At 38.9% G+C, this 20,956-nt stretch overlaps 1 protein-coding gene across 1 annotated transcript; it reads left to right on the top strand.

The window, feature by feature from the left end:
- The first annotated feature begins 1,371 nt into the window (after nt 1-1,371).
- On the top strand, nt 1,372-19,254 carry rrp12 (ribosomal RNA processing 12 homolog). Its single transcript, XM_026943744.3, has 34 exons — nt 1,372-1,587; nt 1,991-2,211; nt 2,319-2,402; nt 2,615-2,691; nt 3,341-3,446; nt 4,299-4,415; nt 7,389-7,527; nt 7,644-7,771; nt 7,895-7,993; nt 8,100-8,191; nt 8,282-8,393; nt 9,296-9,396; nt 9,664-9,778; nt 9,982-10,124; nt 11,266-11,387; nt 11,552-11,616; nt 11,746-11,908; nt 12,444-12,598; nt 12,726-12,793; nt 13,178-13,271; nt 13,362-13,520; nt 13,660-13,740; nt 13,831-13,936; nt 15,547-15,654; nt 15,755-15,912; nt 16,006-16,097; nt 16,205-16,363; nt 16,533-16,699; nt 16,821-16,931; nt 17,356-17,402; nt 17,501-17,576; nt 17,727-17,794; nt 18,635-18,717; nt 18,812-19,254. Exons 1-34 carry the CDS (start codon nt 1,449-1,451, stop codon nt 18,912-18,914), a joined length of 3,858 nt encoding a protein of 1,285 aa, XP_026799545.3. The 5' UTR covers nt 1,372-1,448; the 3' UTR covers nt 18,915-19,254.
- Nucleotides 19,255-20,956: the final 1,702 nt, after the last annotated feature.

Raw genomic sequence — 20,956 nt, 5'->3', positions numbered from 1 at the left:
TGGCAGACCTTTCATACTCTGAAAATGGCAGACCTTTGAACTCTTGTGTGTGCGTGTGTGTGTGTGTGTGTGTGCACGCATACATCACCAGGAAAAGAGAGACATTGGAGTCTAGGGACATATTTGTTCTTAGCAGTGATATCTGCATGTGAGTTACTGTTTAGCCTGTTTTTGAAAGTTACATATTTTCAGTATTTTGAAAACAAATATATTTATTTTAAAAAAAAGCATAATTGATTTTGATTGAAAAGTATATGGGATGTAAAGTTTACATGGTCTATTTAACAGATTATTGGGCTGCATGTAAATGTTACCAATCGTAATAGAGTAACTCAAGTGTGGCCAATCTAAATGAAATTTTCATCTGTTTGAAAAAGGTGGATTAATTTTTAAAAACTGGGTATTTTTAATAATCAATCAAACAAAGGTTTATATTTGCCATGTAAGCCTTTGCACCAAATTCTTTTCACAATCCCAAATCAGCATGCCTGTCCTGTCCTACAGGTGTGTTTGATTCATGATGCGCTCCTACAGTACAATGGTTGTAAAAGAAAACACAGTTCATCTTTTAATAGGGGTGGAATTAGATTCAAATCATTGTTTCTCAGGTCAAGCACCTAAAAATTTGTTGTGCTGCATTGTTGTGCTAATCTGTGAGCAGATTTCTACTGTTGGTTACTTCAAGCACACAATTCATAGTTTTAGCATTAAGCTACTGTCACAAACTTTTCTAAGTATGTTCATCTGTGGTTGCTTTAGTGTTCTACGCAGCAACATGTTCTGTGTGAGAACTAGCTAGCTGTGATGCTAGCTGCACATGGTGCTTGGCCTCCGCAGATCGCCGCTTGCAGCTATATTTATTTTTTTCTTATTAGTTAGCAGTCTTTTAGATCCATTTATTTAGTTAGAAAGTTAGTAGCAGTAATTAACCATTTAGTATGTTATTAATTACTAATACACCATTAGTTAATGGATTATTAATAAAAGTTGATGACAACCAAATGTATAGGAATGTTCCCCTTTCTGTGAACCACAATGCGCAAGAAAACATTATATTTCCCTAAAGACAATCTTTCTGGACAATCAAAAATCTGTTCTCAGAAGCTTGTTAGCTTGTGAAGGATTTGCTTGAAGTATAACTTCTCTTTTCCTGATTATTTTGTTAATGTGTAATTTTAGTTTTAGCATCTGATAGTGATTTTAATCGGTCTATATTAGTAACCAGAAAGAAAACATTGTTGAAGTGCAAATTTAAGTTAAACTGACTATTTAACTGTCTTTTCTCTGTAAAGTATTAACCCGGAGCACTAAAGAACACTTTCCCAAACACAGCCCACCTCCGTTAGTAGCGCTAGAGCGGCGCGTAGTGATGACGACATCTAAGGTGCGACGTGGAGGCCGGGGAGAAAGCGTGGCTGAGCACTTGAGGGATCACTTCTCTCTCCAAAATGGTGAAATCGGGTAAACTTCGGTCGGGAACGGCGCAGAAATTAAAGCGATGGAAGAAAGGACACAGCAGCGATTCAAACCCACAGACGAGTCGATATCGACAAGCTGCCAGAAGCCGATTTTTCAGTCGGCCGATAGGTAAAAGTTAGCAAAGATGTGTTTACGGAGTTAAATGGGCAGCTCCCCAGAACACGTGGGTAATGTTAGTTAAAATCACACAGACGGTGTGCTTCATGTTCACTTCTAAACACGGAACTAATTGCATAATTTGACAATAGACTCAGGTGTAAAGTTTAACTTTGTTCACTTTGAGGCATTGAACTACCAGTTATGCTATTTTGGTTGAAATATGCAAGGCCCTGACTGTGTTATAAACACGATGGGCTGAATTTTGCTTTACATTACAGTTGTGTATATATAAACTTACATGTATTCTATAGACAATGAACCTATGTAAACATACATGCACTGTCATGCTTCTGTTACAGAGTAAAATAATCAGTGATTATATGCAGACCACACTATTATTTTTTTCTCACAGAAAAAAGTGATCTTACGGTTGATGCCCTGAAACTGCATAATGAGCTTCAGACAGGTTCTCTGGAAAGAAAGAAAGATGGCTTGGAGGATGCCATGGAGGAGACGGCAGCGCTCACTGAGCGAACATCAGGCACATTTCTGAGCGGACTGTCTGATTGCTCTAATCTGACTTTTAGAAAAGTTCAGCGATACTGGGAATCCAACTCTGCTGCACACAAAGAGGTTTGCATCAAGAATTAATAGTTTTTTTTATTTTGGATGTAATCTGATTGCCAGTTTAATGTATCCGTTTGTGTACCGCATTAAAATACATGCTGTTTGTTATACAGATCTGTGCTGTACTGGCAGCTGTTACAGAAGTGATTCGCTCTCAAGGGGGAAAGGAGACAGAGACAGAATACTTCGCTGCTTTGGTGGGTCTCAAATACACACACTTCATATTCATACAGTTCCATAAAACAGAATGAGTTCCACTGATGTATTGCAGTAAAGTGCTATAAACGCTCCCCCAACACAATCATTGATTTATATATGTTTTGTAACATAAGATGTAGTAAATTGATTTTGTAAATAGTTCTTGATGCTGTCAAGTTTGTAAACTGGTCACAAAACCTCCTTATATCAGATGACGACCCTCGAGGCGGTTGAGAGCAGTGAGTCGCTGGCTGCTGTTGCCTACCTGCTCAACCTGGTAATGAAAAGGTGTGTCATGCTCACATTCAGTCCATATACACTGCATAATGGAACATAATCTCATTTTGAATTACAGCACAGTAGAGGTGTGGATAGGGACTGGGATACTGCGAGACCCAAACAATATTACAGGAGCATATTTATTAACATAGGAGTCTAACTCCTCAGTAACCTTTATGCTGGTTTGCTGTAGTTTCAAACACTAATTTGCTTATATTTTGGGAAATAGTACCAATCAAATTCGTTAGAGAACATCACAGACAGGTGCAAACTAAAAATAACTGCGGGAGTGGGCAGGATTTGTGAAACTTTCTATGGGAGCAGGTGGGATTGGTCAGGATTCCTTTGGGATTAATGGAAGTGGGATTAAGAAATAAATAGTCCAGCTCACACACTTACAACACAGGTGCTGTTTAACTGATACAAATCGTTCTGAATCTCCTGAGGTTTCATAGATTCTATCTGGAGAAGAACTAGTGAACAATCTAAAGTTATCAATCTTGAGTAATAGTCATCCTCACAGTTTATTACTGTGCCTTACACTAGCTAGTTTAATTGTCATCAGAGTGATGTTACTGTCAAAACACTAAGACTGGATTGAATAAAATACTGGAGAAACAGTTGATGTTATTTTTTAACATGTACTCCGGCTGTGTAGGGTACCTGCTCCAGTGCTGATAAAGAAATTCTCAGACACAGCAAAGGCCTTCATGGATGTCATGTCAAAACAAGCCACTGCTGACTGTGTGTCCTGTGTTCGATGGGTATGTTCAATGTTCTGATACTTCTTAAATTCAGACTTTCCCAGGATTCTCCTTTGTAGGAATGCATTTTTTTTCACAATACAATATATACACTATTTGTGCTACTAAATATTGTATATACATGAACTATTTAAAAGATGTAGCATATTAAGAGAGAGGGGTATCTGTGGGGCATTTAAAAGTATGATAACGTTTTAGCTAAGTTAATACTAACGCACTTAACTAGCATTAAAAGGTGATTGACAGAGGTCTTATTAAACTGAAAATGACAATACGTAAGTGTGATGTATGACCAAACGCTTGTCGTTCTCACTAATCGATTTTGATGGAAACAAAAATAAATGCAAAGTGACTTTTGTAATATGCAAATGCAGAGCTATAAGCTGTAAGCTGGCATTGTATTCAGTTATAGATAATGTTTTTTGAGTTGGCATTTTTTGTGACAGCTTGCTGGAACAGAGTAGATTAGTAGTTACAGTTACAATGTTAGTAATGGATTCTGCAGAAACCTACCTGAAGAGCTGTTTTTTTGTGGTCTATCAGTCCTGAACATCTTCAGCATAGTAACATATGCACTGTGAAACGTTGACTAAATGTTATATATCAGTGTAAGGTCACATTAGCAATTGAAAGTCTTGCAGAATTGAGTATCATCAGCTTAAACCCAATTCAGATTTATTTGTTATCACAAAGCTGCAAACAAAATCAGAAAGAGAGGAAGTGGTGCATATTGCCATGCCACAATTTCCACATTGAAAGTGTTCTCATTTGTCCTACATTTGGACTTAATTTTCTTACATTTTCTAAATTTTCTAATAATCATAGTAATGAGATAATTATGACTGCTTGCAGATCTTGTCGTGCCTGGCCACTTTGCTGAGGAAGCAGGATCTCTCCGTGTGGAGTTATCCATCCACCCTGCAGGTGTATCATGGTCTACTCAGCTTCACTGTGCACTCCAAACCAAAGGTCAGCATTTCAGAGCCTCAAACGTCTCCATAGCATTTTTAAATGATGCTTTTTACAGTAATTCTTGCCTTCCCTTAAAAACAAACAAACAAATAAATAAATAATTAGATACCGAATTAGGTATATTCTACATCCCAAGTTAGGGATGTGCGATATGGTGATTATACAGTGCTGTTAAAAAGTATTTCTGATTTCTTCTGTTTTTGTGTATATCTCATACTAAATAGTTTAGCTCTTCAAATTAAATACAGCATAAAACAAAGGCAACCTGAGTAAACACAGAATACGGTTTTCAATTTTTTTTATTATTGAAGCAAAAAAAGTTATCCAACGCCCATCACCCATGTGAAAAACTAATTGACCCCGTGAACCTAAAATCTGCTTGTGCCACCTTTAGCAGCAATAACTGCAACCAAATGTTTCCGATAACTGGAGATCAGTGGTCTTTCACAGCGCTGTGGTGGAATTCTGGCCCGCTCTTCTTTGCAGAACTGCTTTAGTTCACCCACATTGGAGGGCTTTTGAGCATGAACTGCCCGTTTAAGGTCCTGCCACAGCATCTCAGTTGGGTTCAAGTCAGGACTATGACTAGGCCACTCCAAAACTTAAATTTTGCTTTTTTTGAGCCATTCAGAGGTGGGTTTACTCCTACGCTTTGGATCACTGACTTGCTGCATAATCCATTTGTGCATGAGTTTCAGCTTATGGACTGAAGACCAGACATTCTCCTTTAGGATTTTCTGTTAGACAGCAGAATTCATGTTTCCCTCAATTATTGCAAGTTGCCCAGGCCCTGAAGCAGCAAAGTATCCCCACACTGTCACACTGCCACCACCATGCTTGACTGTAGGTATGATGTCCTTTTTGTGGAATTCGGTGTTGGGTTTACGCAAGATTTAATGGGACCCCTGTTTCCCAAACAATTCCACTTTTGACTCATCAGTCCACAGAACATTCTCCCATAAGGTTTGAGGATCATCAAGATGTGCCTTAATGTTCTTCTGGGTTAGCAGTGGTTTTCGCCTTGCCACTCTTCCATGGATGCCATTTTTGCCCAGTGTCTTTCTGATAGTGGAGTCATGAACAGTGACCTTTATTCATGCAAGAGAGGCCTGTAGTTTCTTTGATGTTATCCTTGGCTCTTCTGTGACTTCCTGGATGAGTCGTCGCTGTGCTTTTGGTTGAATTTTGGAAGATCGGCCACTTCTGGGAAGGCTCACTACTGTGCCGAGTTTTTTCCATTTGGAGACAATGGCTCTCACTGTTGTTCTCTGGAGTCAAAGAGCCTTTGAAATAGCTTTGTAACCCAAACTGATGTATTTCAGTCACCTTCTTACTCATCATTTCTGGAATTTCTTTCAAATTTGGCAGTGTGTTAGTGGGTAAGACCTTTTAACCAACTTCATGCTGTTGAAAAAGTTCTATTTAAGTTGATTTGATTGAACATTGCTGGCAGTAATCAGGCTTGGTTGTGTCAAATCTAGCTGAACCCCATTTTGAATGTGGTTCCATAGATTTGGGGAATTAGTAACTATGGGATCAAATATATTTTCACACAGGCCCAGTTGGTATTGGATAACTTTTTTGGTTCAATAAATAACATTATCATTTAAAAACTCTATTTTGTGTTTACTCAGGTTGCCTTTGTTTTATATTAGATTTTGTTTTCATTTCTGAAATAATTTATACACACAAAAACAGAAGGAATCAGGATGGGGAGAATACTTTTTTGTAGGACGACAGAAAAATATCTATTGAAAAATAGCTACTACCGGTGTGCTGTAACAAAAACAAGTATGGAAAAGCATGACACAGAGCAAAACTCTCCACAGCACTCCAACACAGAACAGGCATCATCCCGTCTAAAAGATGAGAAAACAGCTATTTGTAAGTTATGCCACAGACCAGTCATGAATGCCTGCAGTTATTTTGTATAGATCTTTTTTTCGTCAGTTTTAGAGAAAATGTAGTATATCATGATATACACTCACTCGGCACTTTATTAGGAACACTATACTAATACTGGGTAGGGCCTCCCTTTGCTCTCAGAACTGCCTCAATTCTTCATGGCGTGGATTCCACAAGATGTTGGAAATATTCCTTTGAGATTCTGTTCCATGTTGACATAATTGCATCACACAGTTCCTGCAGATTTTTCTGGTGCAATTTCGTGCTGCGAATCTCCCGTGCTACCACATCCCAAAGGTGTTCTATATTCATCAGACCAGGCTACATGTGTTGTGCATTCGGAAGATGCTTTTCTGCTCACCACAATTGTACAGTGTGGTTATCTGAGTTACTGTAGCCTTTCTGTCAGCTCGAACCAGTCTGGCCATTCTCCCTTGACCTCTTTCATCAACAAGGCGTTTCTGTCTGCTCACTGGATTTTTCTTTATTGCCTAATTCTGTGTAAACTTTAGAGACTGTTGTGTGTGAAAATTCTGAGAGAGCAGCAGTTAGAGAAATAAACCTTAAACCAGCTCATCTAACACCAACAATCATGCCATGGTCAAAATCACCAAGATCAAGATTTCTCCCCATTCTGATGGCTGATGTGAACATTACCTGAAGCTGCTGGCCCGTTTCTGCTTGATTTTATGCATTGCACTGCTGCCACATGATTGGCTGATTAGTAGTATCAGCCTATGTCCCACAAATCTTCTGATGTTTCGCATGCTTTTCCGGCCACAAGCTTCAGAAGGTTGCAGTCTGACTGGCTCTCCAGACTTCCCTGTATACACACTGATATATGGAACAGTTTGGAACAGTTAGTGGTGAGTGAACTAGATAATCTCATGTTTGCCAGCAGGCTATGAGAAAAGGTCTTTAGTTGTTTCTCTGTCATGTGAAGTCAAATTGGTGGCTCTTGGCATTTATTAACAAAATGTGCCAGCGAATGTTGCGAGTCTGCACTGTATACATCTCATCTATCACGGGTAATTAACATTATTGCCGATTTGCTGTATGTTACAGGTGCGTAAAGCAGCTCAGCAGGGTGTGTGTGCCATCCTGCGTGGCAGTGACTGCATGTTTGGAGATAATGCGCCCAGCCACCATCCCGCTGCCGTTACCACAGCCAAGTACTGCATTAAAGAGATGGAGCAGGCAGGAGGTAGGCTGGTATCTGTACATTCACTTTGGGATGTCCTTTGTGACAACAGTGCTCAGGTTTTTGAGGTTTCTATTAGGTTTTGCATTAACCTTCCTGCATTATTTGAATTTGAACAGGTAGCAAGGAAGATACGACCACGCTGCATGTGCTGGGGCTTCTGAAGGAACTGATTACTACGTTTCCTCTCAGCTCAGTGAAATCTTGCTGTGAGACTCTTCTTCGTGTGATGACCCTGAGTCATGTGGTGAGAAGACATCACTATTTACAACTGCTTTCAGGGCATGAATTTGTACAGAGTGACATTGTTGTACTGAAATGTGGAGTTGCACACAAGTTTTTATTTATTTATTTTTTCTTGTGTTCAAAGCTAGTGACGGCGAGTGCAATGCAGGCTTTCCACAAACTTTTCAGGGGAAAACCAAATCCCTCCTCCATGTCTGCAGAGCTCAATGCCCAGATTATCACGGTAAATCTGACACTCATTCAGCGTCACACATGTTGATATTCATCCAGGGCTTTATTTATTCAATTAATGCTACTTACTCTTTGAACTTGATTTTTCTTTTTGCTAGGCTTTGTATGACTATATTCCTAGTGAAAACGACTTGCAGCCACTGCTAGCCTGGCTTGCTGTCATGGAGAAAGCCCATGTCCATTTATCCAGGTAGTGTTTATCGCTTGAATATTGTGATTGTGGATTTATCTACTGTGTGGCTCAGTGAGTGAAGAAGTGAGTGAAATCTGTTGTGTTTAGCTTACAGAGCTCTTTGAGTCTGGGTCACCTTCCTCGTCTCTTTTCCGCTGCCATGTCCTGTCTCCTTTCCCCCCACACACAGGTCGTCTCTGCCGCCACACAGACTCTGAAGGTAGGTTATAAGTGGTTTATGATGGTTCCTGTGGTGTACGATCTTTTTTTTTTTTTTGGAGTAAGGTTGCATCCTGTCCCAGTTATTATCTAGTAATCTGAGTTAGGCCCTCTGACGATGTGCCATCTATGTTGAGTACTTTTTTGATAAGCAGTTATCTGGATTACTAGTTTTCATGGGAAATCTTTTTTTTTTCTTCTGCTAACAGCATCAGTGGTCTTGTTATTAAGCTTGAAAATGGGACCATAGTGCAATACAACATTACATAATTGTAAAGTTTATAATGGTTGCAGAAGTAATAAATTGTCTTTGTTGAGAGTTTCTCAGTGAGGAGAGGAATGCATTATTTTAATTATGTGGTGAACAAATCATGAAACATCTTTTTATTTATATTTAACTTTCTTTATGTTTAACTGCAAGGTGACTGCCGGCTATGCTAGCAGGAGAGTTTATGACGGCTTTGCGCTGGACTTCATTTTGCTCAAATGCCTGATTCAGAAAAGATTGTCTGCCATTTTCATTCAAGCTAAATAATTCAGCTAGAAAAAAAATCATTCTACCATTTGCAATGGATGGTGCAAAGGGATTTGGAGCGAGTAGTGTGCTATAGCAGTACAGCGTTACATTATACATTATAGCGTTGCAGCATTGATGAGTGTCGCACCACCGTGAAATGCATTAAGTTCAAAAATACATGCAAAAAGAAAACTTTATTATTTTTTTATTAATTAATTGGTAATTGGATTTTTTTCATTTCTCTAGTTATGCTTTTGGACAGCTATCAATTAAAACTAATACCAAGTCACAAAATCTGCTTGTCTACTGATTTGTCCATTCCTGAATTCTGTTGGTTATGGCTGTTTGTTCTGCTACTGTGCTTAGCCTGATGATTCTCATCCTAGACCCTGATCAATGAGTGTGTGGCACCGCATATGGCAGAGATCGGGCCTGTTCTACCCAGTGTATCTGCTGGTAATGCGCTTTACGTCTGTAAAATGTTCCGGTAAGTTAAATTTGTTTAAAATGTAATTTTAGATCTCTTATAAAAATTCACCCTCTATATCACCATATGTTATATGCAAATTGTCCAAAAAGACCCTTTCCTTGTTCTAACCCTGTTAACAAATTCTACCCCCATCTATCCCAGTGAGCTAGAACTATATATTGATAATTCAGGTCTAAATTTAACACAGCCCAGTTTAGTTTTATGCAGAGGATCAATGTTTTTCCTCACAGTCACTCTCTTTTGTGGTGTTGTACTGTGTTGCAGTGTTGTAGAGGAAGGCTTGTCTTATCGCTTCCATGCTTCGTGGCCTTTTGTGCTGCAGATCCTTGGCTGCTTCTACAGAGCTGCAGGGAAACAGGCTCATCCTGTTATGATGAAGGTGAGAGCTCTGACTTTGGCAGTCTTAAATTTTTGGTTTGGGTATTAATGGTTTGCACTGAAGTATAGCCAAGTTTCCTGTTAATCAGTATGTTAGTGATTTGAATAAGATCTATCTATTCATCTGGTCTTCTGATAAGAGAATAATGATGTTATCCCTATTTGCACTGATTTTGTTTGTATTTGTGTGTTATTGCTTTGCAGAGTCTGCAGTCTCTGAGTGACCTACGTGCGACGCCACAGTTCCCATTCTGTGGCGAGTTGGATTTGGCAGTAGGGGGCGCAGTGGAGAGCATGGGCCCACAGGTGGTCCTCAGCGCTGTCCCACTCCTCATCACTGGGACTGAGTAAGTCACTATGGAGGAACACATAGAGTTAATGTTGTACTGTTCAATTTTAGATGACTGGGTGGACTGGGATGTTTGTTCATAAAAAGCATCCCAATCAGCAGTAAGATATCCAAGCCTAGACAAATCTGCTATATTACATGATGATGTTTAAAGAGCCTCTTATAAGTGCTTAAGGAGCTACATGGCGAAACCGAAATCTCAGAATCACTTCAAATGATTTCCAACAACCTGTACATCCTCTAGGCTTGTATTATCAGTATTTGTAGAAATCAGGCTGATAAAGCATTAACAAATTCTCTTTGCAGGTTTCCTGTGTAGCATTTATTCATAAATAGGTCGCTATATTGAACACGCTGTTGGGCATTAGGGTTTGCTCTTCATGTTTTGCTTTTAGGTAAATGTTAAAGCAGCAGGATGGAAGAGTTTTGCCCTCTCTGGTAGAAAAAAAAAATCATAGAATATTTAGAAATCTGGGTTGTTCTGCACTGTTCTCCATAGCAAGGATTGATTACATGGCTGCAAGTGAAAAATCATACACTTTCTGAGAGAATTCAGGGCTGTGTCTCAAACTGACTCATGATCACTTAGTATTAAAGAAGTTATCTGAATAAAATAATTTTATTGTGCACATCAGTGTGACCATCACAGTTACTGAGTACCAGATGAAAGAGAAAAACTTTTCTCATTGGGGACCTTGCTGTTAAATTATAGGACTAAATACATCGTTTTAATTTTAAGTGCTGTCTATCTGACATTGACATTTTTAGCTCTGATATTTACGCTGTTTAAAAAGGATGCAAATATCATTATTGAATAATAATAATAATAATAATAAAGCTCAGTGATCTAGGGGAAACGTGATCAACAGAAAGAAATTATCAGGTAGTGCAGGTCATTTACAGTAAATTATAAAATTGAAAGAAAAATCAAAAATTTATAAATTGCTAGATGATTGTATTGTAACCCTTAACTAACCTGATACTGCTGCTCATATCTACTGCATTATTACATACCAAAAACCCAGTTCACCTGGTTTAAGCTGTTCCTCTGTTATACTAGGTTCCTGCACTAAGGATGTGTGTAGTAAGGAAGTGTGCTGTTCTGCCTGGTCTGAGTGTTGGTTTTTGTGTTTTTTCAGTGATGACCTGGAGTTCCCACGCAGCTGGCTTATCCCAGTCATCAGAGATAATGTAAAGAACACCCAGCTGGCATACTTCACCTCTTACTTCCTTCCCCTGGCATCCACACTAAAACAGAGAGGTTAGTCTGTCACCTAAGAATGCATACACGCACACCTTTAGACATTTAAAAAACCTTTTCTTTCATTACATTGCACTCTAAATGCATATGCTGACTTTGTAATTCATGTAAAGTGTTTTAGTTCAGGTAGAATGTTTCCAACTCTGATGGATTTTCATTTTCAGCGGATGAACTCGAGAAGACAGGACAGAAGCTGGTGGCAAAAGTGTATCAGACATTACAGTTGCAGGTAACATTGTCAATCCATGCCCCTGATTAAGATGCACAGATGAGTTCAAAGTTATTTCTTGATTTTTTATTTTTTTTTTTTTAATTTTGCATTTTATACATCTATATCATTTGTGTTTTTCTAACCCAGATCTGGACGATGCTTCCTGGGTTCTGCACTAAGCCCACTGATGTGGTCAGCTCGTTTAAGGGCATTGCCCGCTCACTGGGTATGGCCATCACTGAGCGCCCTGATCTCCGCATGTGCATCTACCAAGCCCTGCGCACACTCATCCACAAGAGCTGTGAGACAGGTCAGCATCTGTGTAGCCATGTGTGGCTTTTCAGCAGTCAGCACTTTTATATATACACCTAACCCCATTATCCAGAGGTGATTTATTCTAGAAAACTATAAATAGTGAATTTCTGTAAAGCAGGAGTCTATTTCCTATTACTCCTATTGCCCTTCTAGCCTCACCCACATGTCTCTATAACACTCTAAAAACATCAAACTGTCAAATAAAATATTAACACAATGTAGCAAAAGATAAACATGACCATTTCTGCTAGCGTAGCAGTAAAAGAATGTGCCTGAACCGTTGGGGGTTATAAGCAACATCCTACTCGTCCAAGCTTGTCCTGTATTGCTGTATTACTATACTGATGGTGCAGGAGCCCTAAATGACAATACCACTTCTAGCTGGCAGTATATTTCCTGTCCCTGGCAATGACACGCTTTCACATGTCCAGTTAACTAATGTGACAGTCTGAATATTGGGGTTTAGGTGTACTACTCGATACCCTTACCCCCTACAGAGTAATAATGATTTTGTTTGTCGTTTGCTGCAGAGGAGGAGAAGGCAGAAGTGGGCCGCTTCGCTAAGAACTTTTTGCCCATTCTATTTAACGTCCACACACAGCAGCTAGCGCCTGGAGAAAGCGACCCATCCAGGCTGGCTGTGCTCGACACCATCAGAGCTTACCTGACAGTCAGTGATCACAAGGTAGCTCACTTTTTTTTAACCTTATACTCTATCTATTGTAGTTCATCTTTTATGTATTCTTGACATTCTAATGAATTATAAGGAAGCTAATTGTCAAGCTGGTTTAATAACAGTGTGTATTTTTTAGATGGTAGGCTCTTTTCTGCAAAAATCCTTGGAGAGGCTCAGCAGCCCTGACAACTCCGAGTTTACACGGTAAACAACTTCACATTCCACACACACAGCGTCGCATGGACTCCATCCAAACACTGCTTTAGCGCCAGTCTGGCTGTTATTGTACTTTCAAAGAATTCCTTGAAAACTATGTGAGAGAGAAAATATTAATCTTATTTTAATTTTATAAATGCTTTCCCAAGTTGGCCAAAAAAAAAAAAAGCAGACAGTAACTTTGGTTCTCATGGAGGCATTGCATCAAGCCCTTAGTTACTAAAGAAACTTGCCTTTTATGGAGTTCGAAAGCATATATAAATTAGATTACATGAGAATTTTAGAAATGAGAATCTCATTTAATAAATTGATGCATCTAAGCACCTTTCAGTAGGCAGTTGTTGAATCTGATTGCTTTCCATTTTTCCCAAGGTTTGCTTTGATGGATTTAGTGGTAGTAATGTCTGCATTTGTGGACGAGGAGGCTATGGCACAAACATACGAACAAATCAAACCCTACTTGGAGGTATGACTCACAGATATGCAGTTTTAAACCATAAATTTCACTTATTGCTGGCGCTAATATTTTTGTTTGTGTCTGTGGCTGTTTGCTCAGAGTAAGGAGTCTGGTATTCAGAAGAAAGCATACCGGGTGTTGGAGGAGATGTGTGGTGGAGAAAGGGAGCCATGTAAGCATTTTGTCTTGGCCAATCTGGAACAGCTCAAGGTGGTCCTGCTGGACAGTCTGAAGAGCGCATCCTCACCTGCCAAAAGAGTAAGAGCCCTGCAGGGACATCACTGTCTAAATGTTTACCTGGATGCTGCTGAAACACACACACACACACACACACACACACACACACACACATTCATATTAACCTAGCTGACTTTTTCATTTTCCTGTTGTTGTACAGCCCAGACTGAAGTGCCTCAGTCACATTGTGAGGCAGCTGAATGAAGAACACAAGGACTTCATCACTGCACTTCTCCCTGAGGTAGCTCACACACACTGCAGGTTTTTTCTTTTTCTAGTCTAGTTCTATGTGTTTCAGGGTGTTCATAATGCCATTAATGTCTTGTATCAGGTTATAATTTGCACGAAGGAAGTCTCTGTTGGAGCACGCAAAAATGCCTACTCCCTCTTGGTGGAGATCGGCAATGCCTTTATCCGGTTCTGTGGAAACACCACAGGTACGTCTGCTTGAGCTAAAAGGTTTTTTCCACAAGGTTTCAGCAAAGTGATTTATACACTGAGCACAGCAAACTGAGTGATTTAAAGTGTTGTAGACTTGTCTTAGAATATATATCCAATATCCATCATTGAATCATGCTTGTTATACAGATCAAATTGTAATGCTTGGAGAAATATGCATCATTTCTCAGACCATGAGTCCTTGTTAGGGATGCACTGATCCCGTCTTTTTTATTTAAGTTGCTATCGATATCAGAACTGTATAAATAGCACTTTTTTAAATCCCATTTTTATCCCATTTTTTTAATCCCAAATCCCAATGGGATTTTATCAGATTTTCTCCCCAAGTTAGTTACCTGCCAATTCCCACCCACCAGCCCACTCTCCTCTATGACAGCTAGCAACCAGTAAAGGTGAAGGCAAACACGTGCTTCCTCTGAGGTCCTGTTCACACTTGGTCTTAAGATCTGGCTTGAGTGATCCGATCACAAGTGGACAAAATGCATAACCATTTACATTTGCCATTTTGAATATGTTTCCAGTGCATTTGTTTTTCATGTATCCTTTCTCCTGTACCTGTACAGGCTGTTTCAAATGTTTCAGTAGCATGGTCTGTTAATGAAACTCACCAAAGCTGCTTTCTTATCTGCATTGCCTTTATCCATTAGCCTAGTTGTGAAGAATTCTACTGTTCATTGCAATTTCCAAACAACGATTACGTATTGTTTCACAATGATTACGTATTTTCCAGCTAGGGCAATGACGCAGTTAGTTAGGTGCTCCTTCCTTGCTGAATGGGCTGTATTGTGATGCTTTTGCGCTCAAACTATAAAAGGTCCACCACCTGCTGTCCCTGTTGTGGTGATTGATTGTTGCTGTGGTGGTGGTACTACGGTTGCTGTTAGGACAAGGTGTTATAGTAACTTGCAGTAAGAGGGCTTTCATTGTTTTGGTGTGTAGAGTGAACATTCAGATATTTTCCATATCTTCCATTCTTTTTCATATCCATTCTTTTCCAAATACCAGAAAATGTGAGATGTTTATATTTACTGTATTGTTATTGTCAGTCTGGTCTTAAATTACATTTGTAGTGGCATTAAAAAATGAATTATTATTACATTTGACTTGACAATACCTGCAGATACTGTGCAAAAGTAAGCGTGCTGTGGTATACCTCCATAGACCAATTGTGCATAGAGTTTATGGATATTGGATTTGCAATGGATTAATGGAGAGTCACACTATGTGGCCTTTCTTATAGTTTGTAATGTAATAGCCACTTGAGTTCCAAAAGCTACTTCAGATCCCATTCCTTGACCAATTCAGTCATCATTAATAATTTTTCTGTAGTTTAATCTAGAGTTGTCTTGTGGTCCTGTTAAAAAGGTTGTGTTGTAGTACAGTTGGGTGGGAAGCTTATTTCTTCTTATCTGTCAATACTGAGAGAGTTAACAAATATTTGTCTTTTGGTCATGCATACAGAATTGGGCAGTAAGCAGTCAATATTGTGTGAGCAGCTCAAAAAGATGCCGTGATTGGCTACATGTGGCATGCGCATGTCCATTTATATTGTGCTATGCTGAAAAACTGCAATCCCTGTATGTTTCAGATGCCTTGAATGAGTACTTGGGCCATGTGTACATTGGGCTCACTGGATCAGTCACGATGATTACCTGCACTGTACTGGCCCTTACCAGACTTGTGTTTCAGTACAAAGGTAACCAACATTGTGATTTGGATATAAGGATGAAAAGAGTATATATTTTTTTTAACAGGAATGTGTGTAGAGGGCTGGTTTTGACCATAATATCATTTAGACTCCATAGACGTATCATCACTGGAGCAGCTGCTGCACAACGTCTGCTTGCTGCTCACATGCAGGACAAGGGAGATTGTCAAGGCCTCTTTAGCCTTCATCAAGGTCATCCTCTTCATCCTGGATGTAAAAGTTCTAGCCAGTCATGTGACCGTTATTGTAAGTATAGAAGCCAAAAATGTAATCTCTGGTTTCACTCTCTTCTGTCCAAATAGTTTTACTCTAAGATTTGTGGATTTTATCCTCTCTCAGATGGAAGGCATTGGCAGTATGAAAGACGACATGAGAAGACACTGCAGGACAAAGCTGAAAAACATTTTCACTAAATTAATCCGCAAGTTTGGGTAGGTTTTTGCTATAGTACTTTCAAAGCTGCACTTTTACATGTCATTTTCCACTGTACATGTATCTAAACGAACTGTTCTGTTCACGCTTTCCTCTGTGTGCTCAGCTTCGAGCTGGTCAAGAGCATGCTGCCTGCGGAATTTCACAAAGTGCTGGCGAACATCCGTAAAGTGGAGGCCAGAACGAAGAGACGCAAGCTGGTGAACAAGGCTGAGGAGGAAGGTTCAGACAGCGAGGAAGACACTCCTAAAACCAAAACTGACAGGTGCTCGAGCTTTCTAATGCACGTTGCTTGTTTAGGTGTGAATATGCATATGCTCACGTCGTAAGAATGAAAATGTTCTCACACCCAACACATTTTTAGAGTTTAAAGGAGAGATTAAAGAGATAGAAGGAAGCACTAAAATCAACATCCTTTTCCTCTGTGCCTGCAGTATTGAGGACATCCTGGCAGAGACGGACTCTGATGACTCGGAGGATGAGAAGCCTAAAAAAGGCCAGAAGAAGCCAGTTAAACAAAAGGCGCAGGCCTGGCTGAAAGAAGGAGTGTCTGATGAACCGCTCAACTTCCTTGATCCTAAAGCAGCACAGAGAGTTCTCTGTAAGAGATTTTTTAAAATAGATCTTTCAGTAATGAAAGTAAACAATGGTATTAATAGACATGTGTTAGATTTTGGTCATTTAGTTGTATTTCCTTGTAAACGTTTACCTCTTTTGTGTAGCCACCAACCCTGACTTGAAGAAGACACCCAAGATTGAGCATGGCTTCAAGGTGACATCAGACGGGAGATTGATCATTAAAGATGACGATGAGGAAGATGATGGATCTAAAGGTAAGATATGCACTTTAAGCTGTGTCGGCCATAAATCTTGGCTTGGTGGATGAATGTCACATGTCACTAACAGAAGTGCTGTTAGTGCTTCTAAGTCCAGTTCTGTCCCTGTGTTGTGTGAGTTGGGATGGAGCAAATTTGTGAACTGTATTGGGGCCCTGAGGACTGGTTTGAGAACAACTGCTTCAGAAACGTGCAATTACCAACAACTGCTGCTGTGATTAAAACCTGTCTTATGCTCATCTCAAGCCTCGACAATATAGCCAAACCTAACATCTTATATATTTTCAGTACATCTTATACTTGTGTCACTGTTTGATGCTGTATTGTATTGCTTATCATTCGATAAAGTTATTTAATAACACTGTCTATTGTTAAAATGCTAAACAGTACATTGAGTCGAATTTTGCTCTTTCTTCTTCAGGTGACAAGGAAATTGATGATATCTTGAAAGAGGCTGGAGTGAAAATGGTGAGTAGTTGGTGATCTGTTAAACACAGTGTTGTGTATGCCCATGCAAATGCAATGTTTTAAAACAATTAAAATAATTAAATCTTTCTTTTGAGCAGAAAAAGAGCCAGAAGAGGAAAATTGAAGATGATATGCATGATGACATGGAGATTGAGCCACAACTGAAATATAAAGGTATGACACATTCATCTGTGAGCAAATTACTGAAGCAAAAAATGTCCATGGTGGAAGTGTGTTTCTCAGCAGCATTGTTTCAAAATATATATCTTTCTATAATTTAGTAACCACTTTTTTTATGTATTTATTTTTTTTATTTGACCTCAGCTGGAGGCAGTGGGATTCACAGACCTCTGGGAGGAAGAGAGGAGTCAGGTGCTGATTACAAAGCTAAGGTAAATTTGGATCTGATAGTTGAGAAACAGTTATCTTGGTATAGATATAAACTCCTCAGCTAGATAGTAGAGATGAGTTTTTTTTTTTTTTTTAAATCCCACAGTGTTTTGAATTCTCAAATCTGATTGGCCCAAAGGTGTTAATTAACAGAAACAGATTATATTATTATACTAGTTAAAATGTTATCCTTTCTATAACAAATTGCACAGGGACTTGTTTGTCAGATGTGTCACATAACCTATAGAAACAAGTATAATTGTTGATTATAATTAAGTTTTCTGTGAGAAGCTGGTTATTTAGCATTTATGGAAGGAGTCTACAGTGTCAGTGCTTTGTAACAATCAAAGATAAGTATTTAAAGATTTAAGTTTTCTGACATGAGAAAGTCTTCAGGACAGAGGGCTTTGTGATTTCTGGGTAACATGACAAGCTGCATTTTTTTGTCTTAACTATGAGAGAGAGAGAGAGAGAGAGAGAGAGAGAGAGAGAGAGAGAGAGAGAGAGAGAGAGAGAACGAGGCTGCTGAGGGGATGACTGTTATAGATGCTATACTGCAAGTGATAACAGGAAATAACATGTTTTGTGGATTTCCACAACATTAAAATAAAGCTATAACTGGATAAAATCTATGATGTGCCATTCTTTAACAAATTGCAGTGGTATAAGAGGAATATAATGCTTCAGTATGTGCTGTTGTATGAAAATAATCGTCTCTGGGGTGGTAATGACCCTCTGCTTTTGCTTCACATTGGGCTGAATTATATCGCCCCATTATTGATTATTTTTAAAATCAAAATTTGACAAGCACAAAGTTGCTAATATGCATGTTGTCAATGCAGAAAGGAAAAGGTGACATTAAGAAGAAGGGGAAGCACGACCCATATGCCTACATCCCTCTTAAGAAGGCCCAGCTCAACCGCAGGTAATGAAGCTGTGAAGTCTCTGAACTGTATTACCTCTGTATTACCAATATTTTGTGATGCACTCGGTCTGATCCAGCAATCTTGTGTTCACAGGAAAAAGGCCAAACTGCAGGGCCAGTTTAAGGGCATGGTCAAAGGAGCGAAGAAGGGAGCGCTGTCTGGAAAGAGAATGCAGAAAAATAAGAGGAGAGCCTGAGATATATATATAAACAGTTGTAATATTTCTAAATGTGGATGGACAGTTTTGTTTATGGACTACCTTAAAGAGGTTATAGTCTGGATCGGATCACTTCATCTTGCTACATCATGCTTTGTGGCCTAGAAATGTGAGGAAGGTTGCAAACGTGTTCCACTAGTGCAACTAAGAAAGTTGTTCCACTACTGAGATTACGACTAACTGTGTTCCTCTCATCAGTGTGTGCTCCTTTCCCACCAAATGGTTGTTTTGAAGGTGGAAATGGGTGGATTACACAAGATGGAATTGTGAGATAAATGTATTTATGTGTTGGAAAGTAAACATGGTTAAAACTGAGAAAGATGGCCTAAGGAGTTGCTTGTGTGTTCTTTTACCATTGTTCGAGGAGGGAAGGAAAAAATTACGTGTGCTTTAGTCCTCCCACAAGAAAATATTAAAATAAATATATTCTGCATTTTCTGTGTTTAGAAAAATGCCTTTAAAAAAGCTTAGAGAATAGGTTTTTAATAACACAATATGGTTAATAGAAAATATTAAATTTTTTTTTTTCTATAAATTTAATATTTGTATTAAACATAGCTACTCAGAAATACACTGACAAACTTTGTCTCTTTCTTTTGGCCTAAAAAACACAAAACTTACACTGTCATCTTTTAACAGATTTACATAAAATTTCTTAAAACTGTAGTCATCATAGTTTATTTCTAGTGCACCATTTTATTTGTCCAGCAGGGGATAGTGTTTCCTTTAAAGCGCACATGAAAACAGGTCATACCTCTGTCCCAGCACTCCTGATGCTACTTCCAGATAGTACATACCAAAAATGTTTTTATCCGGACATACTAAAGTTTACGTTTTTAGAATATATGCCACAAAGGTAAAGTATTTTTCCCTTCTGCAAAACAGATGTATCTGCAGCTCAATATTTTTGGTGAAGCTTACCTTGGAGAGACTAACTTCCTGTAGTGTCTAATCAGATTGGACACAGCTCTTGGATCATTCCTCCTTGCAGAACCTTTCTTCTTTATATTCTTTCATTTGTACACATGGGCTGCAGTCTTCAGTTCAGACCACCAGTGGATATAGGGAGACTGAGATGATATAGTGATTTAATACTGTGTTGATTTAAATGTTCATTTTGGGATATTGTCTTGGTAAAAAACTTGTCTATGGCCAGATTATAACCTCCTGGCATAGGTGCTTGGTTTTGACCTAAAATATCCTAGTATCCTTGTAATTGTGTTTCATTACAGCTGTAAACCTTTTAAAATTCATTACATGACTGGTGCAGGTCAGCACGCTTTTTTTTTTTTTGGTTTTGCTCTTGGTGATGAATAAAGAAAAGGGATTTTTACATGTGTGCAACCTAATATTTAGACCTCTGGGAAACAGAAAATCATTAAAGGTAGTGATAGGGGATGTCAGTATTGGGTTGGTCTTGGCCAGTACTCGGAGCTTTGAGATTAATATCACATGAAAAAAAAAAAAATCTTTATAGTTGACCTACAGTGGGGACAGTTGTGGAAGTCTGACTGAGGCCACTGAGCTGATGGAGCTGGACTGTAAAACGTATGCGACTCATCACATGTTCCATCCAAGTGTTTGACTTGCAAAAGTTCTTACGTACATACATCCTTGAGAGTTTCCCCTTGGTGTTAGGGATAATAAACAGATAGTGTGATGGTACTATACTATATAGGGGGATTTGCAAAATAAGGTCCTAAAATGCAAAGTGACTGCAAACCAATCATATTTAAACTGAAAATGTGAAAAGTATGCCTGGTTATTACAATTAAAGGGGAAAAAAGTCAGTCCATACAGAGGTAGTAGGTATTTAGGTTATGAACAGAAATGAATAGGCTTGCTGGTACCTAAATGTCAAGGTAGGTCCAATCCAAACACAGAAATCACTATTTAAATACAAAATATACATTCTTCCACATTAGATCCCTTTGAACTTTCTTCTAAGTATTACTCTACCTTAATAGGTGAGTAGGTGAGATGGAAAGAACAAAGTTTTGTTTGTGTTGGCGGTGTGTTAA

The sequence above is a fragment of the Pangasianodon hypophthalmus genome, chromosome 3 (assembly GCF_027358585.1).
Source record: "Pangasianodon hypophthalmus isolate fPanHyp1 chromosome 3, fPanHyp1.pri, whole genome shotgun sequence".
In the NCBI taxonomy this organism is placed as follows: domain Eukaryota; kingdom Metazoa; phylum Chordata; class Actinopteri; order Siluriformes; family Pangasiidae; genus Pangasianodon; species Pangasianodon hypophthalmus.
Note: the sequence above shows the minus strand (reverse complement) of the source record. Positions and strands in the feature narration are given on the sequence as shown.

Bases quoted from the DNA above. Each gene is read 5' to 3' on its own strand.
- rrp12 (XM_026943744.3), top strand. From the start codon at position 1,449: ATGGTGAAATCGGGTAAACTTCGGTCGGGAACGGCGCAGAAATTAAAG. The intron at 8,192-8,281 runs GTAGTGTTTATC...TGTTGTGTTTAG, and splicing joins GCCCATGTCCATTTATCCAG to CTTACAGAGCTCTTTGAGTC. The intron at 17,403-17,500 runs GTGAGTAGTTGG...TCTTTTGAGCAG, and splicing joins AAGAGGCTGGAGTGAAAATG to AAAAAGAGCCAGAAGAGGAA.